General features: G+C 36.1%; 1 protein-coding gene across 11 annotated transcripts in view; it reads right to left on the bottom strand.

Moving 5' to 3' along the window:
* The window catches only part of PTPRM (protein tyrosine phosphatase receptor type M), a 457,694-nt gene that overhangs the window by 43,508 nt on the left and 401,194 nt on the right, over positions 1-12,992 (bottom strand). For all 11 annotated transcript variants that reach the window (XM_032690775.1, XM_032690785.1, XM_032690804.1 and 8 more), the window contains 2 exons: positions 10,445-10,521; positions 7,630-7,666 (listed from right to left, as the gene is read on the bottom strand). In XM_032690775.1, the coding sequence (XP_032546666.1) occupies positions 7,630-7,666; positions 10,445-10,521 (114 nt within the window). The remainder of the gene's footprint in view (positions 1-7,629; positions 7,667-10,444; positions 10,522-12,992) is intronic.

Below are 12,992 nucleotides of genomic sequence, written 5' to 3'. Positions count from 1 at the left end.
TTAAAGCCTAAGTAAAAATTTAAAAAAAAAAATGGTCTCAATTTATTGTCCTGATAGATGTCTCATGAGTGAGATGTATCACTCACAATATATTTTTCTATTTAAGGCTAGAGATCATTGGTACATTCATTTCTCAGCCATAGAAATAGTCAGTAGCAAACAGCTGTTATCCAGATCAAGATACATATAAAAGTCATTAAAAACAAATGTGTATTGGATATTTTTCCTTTTAATACTGAGATAATGATGGTAAAAATTAAATCTGCACGACAACAAATTCTCTCAGCACTATTATTTGTTGTTATTTTTTGGGGAGCACACTGGTTATTTTCACCAGGGAGATGTTCACTGGTTATTTTCAAGTAGGAAAGGGAAATGCTAACATTTTAATTCTATTTTTTCATTATATTTTATGGGAGACTGTAGTATTTGAAGTACACTGTAAACAAGGAAAACCATTCTAACATGCCGAGTATATTTGTGCTTAGTACAGACACAGTAACATGAGTATGCTTGCAACAGAAGGAGATTAGCAGCAGCAGAGGGAATCTCCACAGTCTACATCTGAATATGCATCTGCATGGAAGAATACAGATGGACAGGGAAAGAAATTAATCCAATAAGCCTGTATATTTTCTTTTTTCCAAAGCCAGTGCTTAAAAATCAACCAAACTGTCATGTTCACTCGTGGCCATATCAACACAGATTTCAGTTGCCATCAAAGGATACATAATAGAGAAAAGATGACAGGTTTCAAAGATTTGGATATGGTGACAAGACAAAAAAAGAGCTGCCTTATTTGTTTCTTGATACATTTGTTTCTGAAATACATTCTGTTTGTAAATTTGCTACACTCTTTTTGTTTTCCCAGCAAATGAGAAGACAAAAAGCCTTCTTCCTTCAGGCTGCTGAAGACCAGCTGGAAAGTAAACTTTACAGAAAAAAGGATGCTTTGTGATTTTCCTGACAAACTAAATTTTTCTGCTCCTTCTGCTTTAGCATTAGGCTTCACTGATTAACAGGCCTTTAAACACTACTCTGTCAAGGGTGCTAGGTACCCTCCTCATCAAGTCCAATTTATGACTGATTCTTCATCAAGGATGAAAAACTTATCATCAAAAATCAACTTTTCATAATTTGCATTGCCCAAAATACAGACATGTAAGTTAATTTATAAGGTTGATGTTGTATACATCATATTTTTTTTTGTCTGGGCAAAAAAACTGGATTCCAGTTCATAATATAGGTAATTAAGAGTCTGAGCAGCATTAATAGATGGCCACCTCCATAATGTTCTTTTCTGAAAGTGTTTGGTTCACAAGACAGTTTGCTCAGCTGTTGAGTGTCAGGAAGAGCCTAACTTCCTTGTTTGCAGAATATATTTTATAGTCACATTTTTTTAAAGAGTATAAAGATATTACTTTTTACACAGTCTTGTATTTTTTACATTATAACCTTGAAACGATTCCTTTTGCCTGATTCACCTCTGTCTACTTCTTTACAGAAATCTCTCATTTCTTACTTCTTACTTCTGATATGCAAAGGTCTGTTGTAACTATTCTAGACCCATTTCACAACAGAGAAATCAAAGCAATATCTTGTCTTTGAGAAAGAGATCTATATATGCTCTGAAGACCTTTATGTCTGATTTACTGCCGCTCAGTCTTTGTGGGGGAGAGGATAGGAAGAATTGCTTTTCCTTCCTCTGTGGCTTTGACAATGGACTACAGAAAAATCATCAGTTTCTCAAACTGTTGTTTCACAAGCTGCATTAACAAGCAAGTGAAAGAACAGCCTGCATGGGGTTTGGGAATTTTTACGGGAAAATAAATATTAAGTAATTATTTATAACATATCTAGAGCTTGTTTGTACTTTCAAAGAATTTCCAAAGGTTTATGAAAGGTGGGCATGTATTCTGTGCAAAATGTAGCCAAACATGTGAAGAAGTGCCTCCACCCAGTAACGAATCTATCAGCAGTTTTGTAACAATGCTCCCATTTCACTTGGTCTATACCCAAAGATTCAGAGAAATGACACACTGCAACAAAGCCTAAGTCAACCTTGTATCATAGTAAACTATGCTAGCTCTGCATTTACAGTCTTCTAAGCTGAATGGCAAGCAACAGAGGTGTCTCATTCCCTGTACAAACAAAACTAACGCAGAGCTGATTAAGACAAAGACAGAAAAATACAGAAATGACAAAAACGGTGAAAGATAAAGTGTTCTGACAGGTATCCCTAAAATCTCCTATTATAAAAAAAGAGGAAGAGAAACTCTGGTATTCTCATGTACCATGAAGTGGCAACTGTTAAAAAGTGTTTGATATTTACCAGTTTCTAGTACACACTGTCTCTTTTTGTACTCAAGTACCAACTTTTAAAAGAAGCTCTAATGCTGTAATCGTTTTCATCAGTCTTTGTTGGGAAATGGTACCACGACAGCTAATGTGAATTTGCCATATGACTTTACAATATAACCTTGAAATTCACTTCCATATGAAAAGGGTCTATTACTCCTATATGTGTTTGGGTCGGGGCAAAAAGTAACTTTGGTATTTGTCACCACTATTGCAAAACAGATGAAGGACGCGCTTCAGGAAGCCTCACCCATTAAAAGGGGTGTTTAACAATGGGTTCATATCCCTCACTGAAGACAGATTGCTTCAACCACCTTAACAACATTTTAAAGAAGTAAAGACTAGCATCAAACACAGTTGAATCTTCAAGATTAATACAGGCACATAGAATTCGATCACTTCATATATATATATCAGGAAAACAGCCTGCCTGGTTTTAGTCCTACATCCTGCAAAAAATGACAGCACCTATAAAGCTGAAAAATTGTGTAGAACTATTTTGCTTTTCTGTTATTCATTTCTCCCTGAAGTTATTTCAAATGTTAATATTCACCTGGAGGCTAAAACTGTAGAAGCAAAAGTTTCTTTGTAAAGAGAAGTGTTGAGCTTCCAAACTGCCATAGTTTTGACAACTTTTTGCAACATAAAAACAAAACACATGCCAAGGAAGTTAAGAGTATTATTATTCAACACAGTATTTCTGCTTCGGATGCCTAAAAGAGAACTTTCAGTTTGAAAGAAGTTGTATTTTTGTTTCTGAAAACCCTTAATAAAATGTTCACTAAACATATACAGTCACGTGTGGAAGAAAGACAAGTATTTTGCAGAAAAGAGAAGGAATATGAAAGGGGTTATTACAGTGGCAAGTTTATTCTGTTGTAGTCAAGACTGTAAACATTTCCATTGCAAATATTTATTTTCAAAAGTTTATAACATTCCTTAAAAAACTCTTTCTGACTGAAACTTAACTTGATGTCTCTCAAGTATAATAAGCAATACAGGCAGCAGTTTAGCATCTGCTTTAGAATTGGATACAAACAAAAAAAAAGAGATTGAAAGGCTACACTAGACCATTGTTTCTAAAATGGCTTTATTTTCAAGAGCTACTTTTTAGAGTCATTAAGATATGCCCTGAAGTACTTCCACAAATTATCTTAGATTTGGTTCCTCTGCATGCTGCAGCAAGCAGAGACAATCTGAACTGTGGGGAGTATTCAAAAGTCTGAGATGCACAAATGAATGTACTTTATATACAAAGACATGCAGGTTGCATGCGAGTATCTGCTGTTTCGCATGTGATTGATCTGCTTGAAAAACAGCCCTGGTGGAAATGGCAATGAGTGATGCTGTAGAACTATATTAATATTTGTTTGTCACTCACAATTTAGTTGCTGGTACTGTGGTGGAGGAAGCACACAAAACCTTTGACAGAGGCTTGCTAAAAGAAGCTAAGTGAGTTAACTACCCAAATTTCAAGACACAAGGAACAAGTGAATTCAAAACCAATTATTTTTTTTCCTGCTTAGTAATCAAGGTGAGACATGCAAGATCAACAGTCATACAGTAGTCAGAATATCCAGCAGTGTGTATAAGTACTGTACAGATATTCAACCCAATGCTCTCACTGACAGACCTGGTTAAAATTCATTGATTACCCAACTCCTGTTAAAAAAAACCCCTAGCTGCCAGTAAATTGAACAGATCATACAAAAGCTTGGTATTTTGCTATTAAAAAAAATATAAAATATATATATCCATGGGAACAAGGGATATATAAAGCAAAATAATGAGTTTTAAATTGCACCAGCTTGCTGTTTCTGCATGACCCAATATGCTGGCTTTTGACAAGGGATTCTTTCTAATCATGGTGACTCAGGTGCAGATCCCATCTGTTGATGCAGCAGATAACCAAAAGCCTTTATTAGCTGTAAATTCAGTCTACCCCTCACATTATACTTACCACATAAAGGAAAATTGACATTAATTTTATAATTGAAATTGCACACTCTGAATGTGTTACTCTTAAAAATCTAAGTAAAATCTTTTTTGATTCTTAGGTGAGAAAGACTTCAATTAGGAAAGTCTTTTAAAAAATGTTTCACCCCTAAATCATATTAGCAGAAGGATGCTATAAATGCCAAGGTGGAAATCTACCAGTTTGTATGTCAAACTCTGGTTAGTATGGAAAGCAGTAACACTTTAATAAACAGGTGATTAGGCAACTCCCAGCTCTGTTAAAAGCAGATTGGTAGTCTATTACAAACTGATTAAATTTGCCACTTCTTCACTTCAAACAATTATATTTGCTCATTAACACTTGATATGTTGAATGCAGCTTAAGAAGAATATGGGGAAATTAAATATCAATCATTCTAACTCCTCAGAGATTTAAAACTGACTCACATAATGATACTTTCCTTCAAAGAACAATAGACAAGTGCACCTGTGAAAGCTGCTGTGGAGGAGAAAAGGGAGAATGGGAAAAGTTATTTAAAGACTGATGAAAAGTAGACATCAAGGGAATTAAACACGCAGCTTAACTGTTGTGCTGCACTGATGTGTTCATACATATCTATATGAAAGTGTGTTCTAAAACAGAGCATACACATGGTTGGCTGTACTGCAGGCTGTGGCATGTGACAGGCTTACTAGTAAGGAAGACAAAGAATAGAATCATAGTCCAACTTATCATAGTCCAGCTCCTGGCCCTGCAAAGGACAGCCCCAAGAATTGCACCATGTGCCGGAGAGCATTGTCCAAACACTTCTTGAACTGTGGCTTGGTGCTGTGACCATCACTCTGGGACATTTGGAGGCATAGTCTGTCTAACGTGAGACAAACGTCTTTCCTTTCAGAGCCTTAAAGAAGTTTAGGAGATTATTCCCCCTTATATTACCACCTTTGCAAAAGACAGAGATGGCATCTTAATGGAAGCATTACTACTGTGCAAAGGCTTTGTCAGAAAACTGGGATACTGGAGATAACACTAACTAGCCTTTACACAGCTGCATCTATCGGGACATTGCAGAGAACTATAAAAAGCAGATGAATGTTTTTAACCCTATTCTGATGATGTGAAAGGTGAGACAGAGGAAGGAAAAGAAACTTTCTCATGTTTCTTCATCAGGCCACAGAACACATAAGCCTTCTGAGATCAGTGCTCTTCCTTCCTCCAAACTAGATATACAAATCTGCTTTCCAACTGGCCTTAAAAAGTAAGATGCTAAAGATGTATCCAGCCAGATAATTTTGAACTTGCTGTAAATTGTATGGCCATTTTAAAATGAATTTTATATTCTTCAAAGAATTAGTTTCTCACTTCCTGCACCATGGGAGGCATGCGTGGCTATTTACCATCCCTGCATCCTTGAGATGTATCCCTGTGTGCACTTACCTGCACCTACACAGTAGACACTTATGGGACCTGCTCCAAAAATTGATAGTTGGAACAGTTATATATCCTTTACATCTTGGAAGAAGATTAGTTTATACTTCTCTTTTTGACATCATATCAAGAAAAAAAGTGTGGCAAAGAAACTGTTGGGACTTGCTGGTGGATGTGGTACACGGACCTTCAATATATTATTCATACATAATTACATACTTGGTTTTAAGATCTGAAAGTACAAAACCTCAAGCTTGGTATTTGCTACTCAAGTATTATGATGATTCTGATAAAGATTATGATTAAATTGCATTTAAACTTGCTTCAGGTTGGGATCTCATATGTCTATAAGAAAACTGTCTAGGAGATCTTCTGGTGAACTTCCTGATAAAAACTATATTACAAACTACAAGCTAAATGCCAACTGTTTATCTTTTTATTTTTGGTTTCAATTAAAGGTGAAAAACTGTAGCATTGTTAGCTAAAGGTTAAATGGATCAAACCGTTACTTCTTAGAAGAGAAGGTGTAAAAGCCCAAAGAGAATTAAACAAATGTTGCATTTTTGTCCCTGCTTTTCTGTCTGGCTGAAACCAGGACATTGGTTTGTGTGCAGACTGTGGACTAAGGAACAAAGTGGGAGGGTAGCTAAGATCACAAATTCTAAAAGAGTAAAATTCTGGTCTAAAAGTGTAATATTGACACTAGTGAAGTGGTTCTAGAAATAAGGTCCGTGTCCTGCCACACTGTCATCTGACATGAAGTACTACTGCAGTTGAGACTGAGAAGAGCTAAGGTACAGCAACGTAGAGATACCAAGCCTCCCACTGGTGGAAATGGGGACTGGAGGCTGCAGACTCTGGGATACTTAAGAAACAACAGAAATCTCACCAAGAGCTCTTATTTGACGTGCCCAACATTTTATCTGCTTTGATAAAAAGTCATTATAAAGTATATGTAACCTCTAAATCCAACACACGTTAAGATTATTCTGAGCATATTATACCCAGTACTCCAGTTGGGTCCCTTAAAAGGCTGAAATAAGATTCGTGGGTGTAGCTCAGGTCCTTCAGATCCATGAGAAAATGCAGGAAGCTCTGGCACAGACTACCTATTACAGAAACCATTCCCTCCAAGCAGTGGAGGAGGAATCAAATTTTCACATGTATGCTATCCAAACATAAGCAGGAGATTGGCATATTGTTCAATATTGTGATTAAGCATTCACAGAAGACTCATCTTTCCCATTTGTTCCAGCTCTGAACTTGACCAAAAAATAAATAAGGACTGCATCAGAATGTGCAAATTATGTCTTTCAAGACAAGTACAAATTCAAAATTAATTTGTGTGTCGACAAAAGAATAGGCTCTTGTTCACAAGCAAGCTTTTAAATGATGGCCTCTAAAACTGTCTCCGTAGAGCCCTGTGACAAATCCCCCTGAAAGTGATTAAATGTCTTTGGGTCCTCTACCAAAACTTGCTGGCTGAACAGTTTTATATTTTATGGACCTGAAGCCTAGTTATCACTCAACAGTTAAGAGAATATACACTTTCATGACGCTGTTGTCTCTCTGAAAAGTTTACTGAATGTTTCTACCACGATTAATTTCTTTTTCCATGATTAACAACATGCTGAGTAACTTCTTCCAAAAAGGATGCATTTTCCATTTTTTTAATCAAAACCTATTTTAACACAAAGGTAAAGGACTGCTTACTTAAAATACTTGAAAACTTGATAATAATTCAGTTTCTTTGCTTCTACCCAAGTGATTGAGCCTGCTCTATCCTGGATATTAGAATGCATATTAGAATGCATATTAGACAGAATAATTCACAATCCAAGTACCAAAACCTCTTAGCCTCCAAAAAGAAAGGGTGATAAACTTACCTTGTGTGGCAATGTAGTGATTTGGTCTATGATAACCCTAAAAAAAATTGGAAAAAAAATCAGCAATATGCACTTTGGCTCTGTTCCTATGAATGAAATTTCATTTAGAATCATATTCAGGAAACATCAGTACAGGTATCAGATACAAAAATTCTTTTCAATTGAGGAAGGGCAAGTGAGAAGGGAAACAAGAAACAAATGTGTTTTGTGCAAGATACCTAAGTTGCAGACTTGTACGTTCAGGGCCAGAAGTAATATGTTCTTTCAATCCCTTGTTGGCTCTGCTGAAAATGAACAGCATGAAATCCTCTCTAGCACTTGCAGCTAATGGCATCAGATGTTCTTGGAGTCTAAGATATACCTTCACCTATTGCTATTGACTGCAAAGCCTATCCCTTTTTTAAGAGTTAAGGAATGTCAGATTTACATTCAGCCTGGTGAAGGGAAAGGGAGGATGATGTTCACTGTGCCCATGGTGAGCTGTTTATGTTTTATTTCTGAACAGTAAAAAGTAAGGTAAATTCTTTGACTAAATGGTTTGGTACAAATACACTTTTTCTGATCTAAATAGGAAGTACATAAAAAATTCTGTTTCTCTGACGATGAGAGCAACTTAATCACAAGTTGGCCAAGCAATAAAGATTAATACTCTATGTCTTCTTTGCAACATTGCCAAAATGTAATGATAGCATTTTTATAGTATTTGAGTTTCTGATGTGATGGGAGCATCACCAAATGTTTAGATGTTGGTAAATTCAGTTGTAGGAGTGTTAATATTTGAATAATGGTAATGATGCATTGTGAGTCATCAACAGGAAGAACTTAAGGCTGTAGCATGCATGCCATTGCAATTTCTTTCTAAAAGAGCAAGGGGAAGTATAGTGATACAAGGTGGGAAAGACTCAAAACAACTGAAGATACTTTGAATATTACAGAAATAATAACATGAATTACAGAATTGATTTCTTTATACGACATTGAAGCAAAATATGGAAATCTGAACTGAGAGTTGTTCAGAGAGGTACAGAGCAGATTTTTTTTTTCTGCTGCGTGTTACCTAATCCTTAGTGACTGGGATCAGACACTTCTATTTCCCAGTGAAAAAGTAAAAAAAAAGGAAGAAATACAGCATAATCATTGTGTCTGAGATGGTGTCATTCCCTTATTATCATGTTTATTCTGACAACACAACAAGTCTACTAATAACTGCATGCAACAGCAAAATTAAAGCTGCTTCTGTTGTAGAAAAAGCAGCATTTCTCACAGAAACCTGAGTAGCAAGATTATGAACGAACATGCTGCGTTTTGTGGTAGAGCTGTCTTTGGAAGATGCCTGCAGTCCTACAAGCTTTGCAATGAAGCCATCTGCTGAGGATGAGGGAGAGACTTTTTTGGTGCTCAAGTGTTGTTTCTTTTAGGACCACATTCTCCCCATCCTCTTGTACTCTTTGTAAGCAAAAAAAAAAAAAAAAAAGGTTGCTATGCAACTATCTATCAGCATTTTATATGAGACTGTATGATATAAATCTTTATTCTTCACATCTTGTAATATTTTAGAGTTAGATCAAAATCTCACAGAAGAAGATTCTACTAGCATAAAATGAGAACAATTCTAAATGTTGGAGAAAATGTGAAAGTGAATTCAAATGTAAGTCCCTAGTGTGAACTCTTTCCTTTCATGACAGATTACTCCCTTCAGAGTTTAGTGAGGTATCTAACTAAATATATTTCCATATGTGCCTTTACTGCTTGGTGACTGTGCTATTCTTTCAAACAGGGAGGGACTGAGCAGAAATCTGAGCTTAGCTTATTGATTCTTGAACATGCTTATAAACATCAACAGAAGGAGGTATCTTCATAAAGTTCTGTCAGAGTCAGACTTCAGATTGTTACAACTTAAGCACCTACTTTTCTTGTATACCTCTAGTTCCTCCACATTTTGAGAAAAAACAGCTGTTATGTTCCTGTTTCATACCAGTAATTTGAACTGCAAACTGTGACATCATTTTTCAAAGATGCCACTGATGAACAAGAAGTCTTCAGCAGACTAAGTTTCCCGTGAAGCAACACTTGTTTTACTTAGCCTTACATCTAGCACTCCGTGTAAACAGTAAAATTATTATCTTTGCTATCTATAGATTTCTGGCTTTAGATAATATTGACTTTCTAATGATTTTCAATTCTAGTTTTGAGCTCATTCTTTCAATCAAAAACACCTTGTCTCCTAAAGAATTTATTCTAATGTAAAACATTAAGTTAACATGATGCAGAATGAACAAAGAAGCCACTTTCAATAATTAAACAGCCTACATATTTAATGAAATGTCTTGCTTGCATTAGAAGTACTGGTTAACAGCTGCAGAATATACTTTGAAGGCGACTTAAAAGTGCAGAGATGACAAGAGACTGCAAATCTCTGCATTAGGCATTACAGAGTTTTGTCACATTAATATGCAAACAGCTTTCTTTTAAATGTGGAATGATGCCAAGCTGTTGACAGAAAGTGAAAATAACATTTTGCTAGCCCACATAAGCACCAGCAGGCAAAGTAGCCATACAGTGTTGCTGGCAAGGTTTCAGTCCAGTGGCAGTTGGAGGAAATGACTAATTTCATTCACTCATCGACAAAACCTTTGAGGCTTTTTTTTCCTTCAGTGTACACCTAGCTTCCAAAGACAGTACTTGCCAATGCTAAACAATGTTAGCATCTGATATTAGCTGTGATATCTATTACAAATTATGAATAATGTGAGAATAATAAGAGTTCCCTGACTGAACACAACGTTAAGCTTGTTGACTACATCAGTATACGCACATCAATATAATTTCCATTGATGTAATCGGAACTTGTTTCTCCTTCAATAGGCTGCAATCTCACTCGAGAATGATCATCTGAAATGGGAACAATGGAGAGGAAAAAAAAGTAATTAAAGATACATTCAGTAAAAAAGCCTTCAAAATTCCTTTCAAGTCAAACTAAAACCTCAGCAATTGCAAGTTCGGTCTTGTTTGGTTGTCCATGAAAACACTGTATCTACATTTAAACCTCATTTCAGTCATTCATAGGCTTTCTAAATCCCCTCTGATTTTCAGTATGAACATCTTAAATATTCTAATGTGCAACCCACTACAATTATGATTTTTGCCTTCACACCCCCTGCTTTTGCCAAGAAAAAACTAAGTTGTCAAAAGTTTAATCACTTGGAAATGCTTCTACCAGTACTCAAAGGAAGCTGAAGTTATTCTACAAGACATACTGCCACCTCACAGTTTTTGAAGGAAACTCATTATGTTTTCAGTAGGGCAGAAAGCAAAATAATGACAAAACCCAAGCAGTCAAACAATGATTTTGTCACTGAATTTTCCTCTACTGTGGTCATCTATATCTATGCAGGAACGTACAAATATTTCCAACTCTATTTTCCAAATTCAAATCCAAAACACCATGGCATGAATTTGTTTTATGTCGGCTGCCTCATTTTCTTTATGATGTAGTAACACTGCTAGAGGCTAGTTCCCCACCCTGCACAACAACATCTGTATGCTGGCAGGACTTTTTCTTCTCTGAGACTTCATAAGCTCCTCTTGATTCTCTCAGTTCAAAAACAACAAAGCACAACGTTTTTCCCAGAATGCTGCACAAGTTGTTGCTAAAACAATTTGAGGGTATATCTCAAGGATGGAGAGATGCTAAAGAGCCACTTTACTGCTGCTTTGTTTAGGAGTTACTTTTGCTAATTAGATACAAGTGTATTATTGTTTTTGCTGCTCGCCTGCTGAGCTAATATTACTTGCAGCTGATGATAGACCTTCATGACTGTCATTATTTTGTTGTAAATGTAAATAAGCATTAAAACACCTGAAACTTGCCACCCATGTTCTGAACAGCTATTTTTTTCAGATTTAAAATTCCTAAAAGATAACAAATGAATGAAAGAACATGAAGTCGCCTAAAAACTCAGTCATAAGTAGGATAATATTTGCCCACATTATGGTGGAGGGAGAATAGGGGGGGTTGTTCTTAGGATAACATTGTTTTAGAGCTACAAGTTAAGAGATTTTCAAAAGGCTGAGAAGAAAGGAAGACGTAAATCCTTTACTTCATCCTCTTCTATGCTCCAGGTCTCAGGAACTAGAGATCTCAGAGCCTCATTTATTTCCCTGGGATTCCCGTGGAAGAGAGAAAGGGTACAGCTTAAAGCCAAATATAGTAAATCAGAATGAATTAAAATTCCATCTCTAAGTTCCACACAGGTCTTACTTTGCTATTTTCTTGTGATTATTTCATTTAACAGTCGTCAAGAAAGAGTTTTTCCAAACATGTTGGAATATTCAAATCAATTATGTTAATCAGGTTAGCCTTTTCAGCCTCTTTATTCACTTTTCTGAGAATAAAAATTTATAGAGATGTGACTCTCCATTACATAACCCTTGCTGGTCTGATCCTACCATGCTATGCTTATCCAAGTGCTGTACTATTCTCTGCTTAATTAAGCTATTTATCAGTTTCTTCAGAACAGAGGCTCGGTTCACAGGACCTTAATTCTAAAAATCCATCTTACTTAAGAAAGATACTAAGAAACTTTCTAAGCTCCAGCCATAGCTGCTGCTTTTACAGTTTTGGGACCTGACAGAACTTCTGCTAAAGTCGGCAGACTCAGAAGTCAAGCTTGCTTGGACTCATGGTATGTCTTCATATTTTCATAATTTCCCACATCACTGCCTTATAAACATTCTCACCAGGACAACTCAGGCTAGCAAAGATCTTCAGTTTTATATTCCTGGATGTATTTAGGACAGGGTTCAGTTGTCTAAGCACAAACATCTCATATCACTTTATACAGCCACCAGGACATACTGCCTAGCTTTCAGCTACCACTATGGAAATAACATGTTTCTCATGTGTGCTGTGTCACATTTGTTGGTCCTGTACAGATGTCCCAGGTCACTACAAGTCTATGTTTAGCCAACCGAACCCCGTATTTAATGACTTACACACAAGTGAGTTCCATATTGGGCAGAACAAGCTTAAATTTCCCACTAAGAAATATCTTAAAAATATAACTTCCTGTTATTTCTTTCTGATTTATACAACTGAATAATATGCAGTAGCATCTTTTCTTTAGATTTCCTGTATTTTGTTCCTTTCTTTGCTTACGTCATTCTTTCCTTGCCATAACTTCTCGTTTCAGATAGAGCAAAAGTAAAAAAGTTACTGTACACCTATATCTTCATATCATCATTTGCCCTTTTTTCTTCCTATGTGCATCTTTTCTAGTACTGAATTCTCAGATAGAGTTCTGTGAATTTTTGAGGTAATGGACTGTTCAATACCCACTTATTTGCGGTGAAACTGGAGTGAC

Source organism: Chiroxiphia lanceolata, chromosome 1, assembly GCF_009829145.1.
Source record: "Chiroxiphia lanceolata isolate bChiLan1 chromosome 1, bChiLan1.pri, whole genome shotgun sequence".
Classification (NCBI taxonomy): domain Eukaryota; kingdom Metazoa; phylum Chordata; class Aves; order Passeriformes; family Pipridae; genus Chiroxiphia; species Chiroxiphia lanceolata.
Note: the sequence above shows the minus strand (reverse complement) of the source record. Positions and strands in the feature narration are given on the sequence as shown.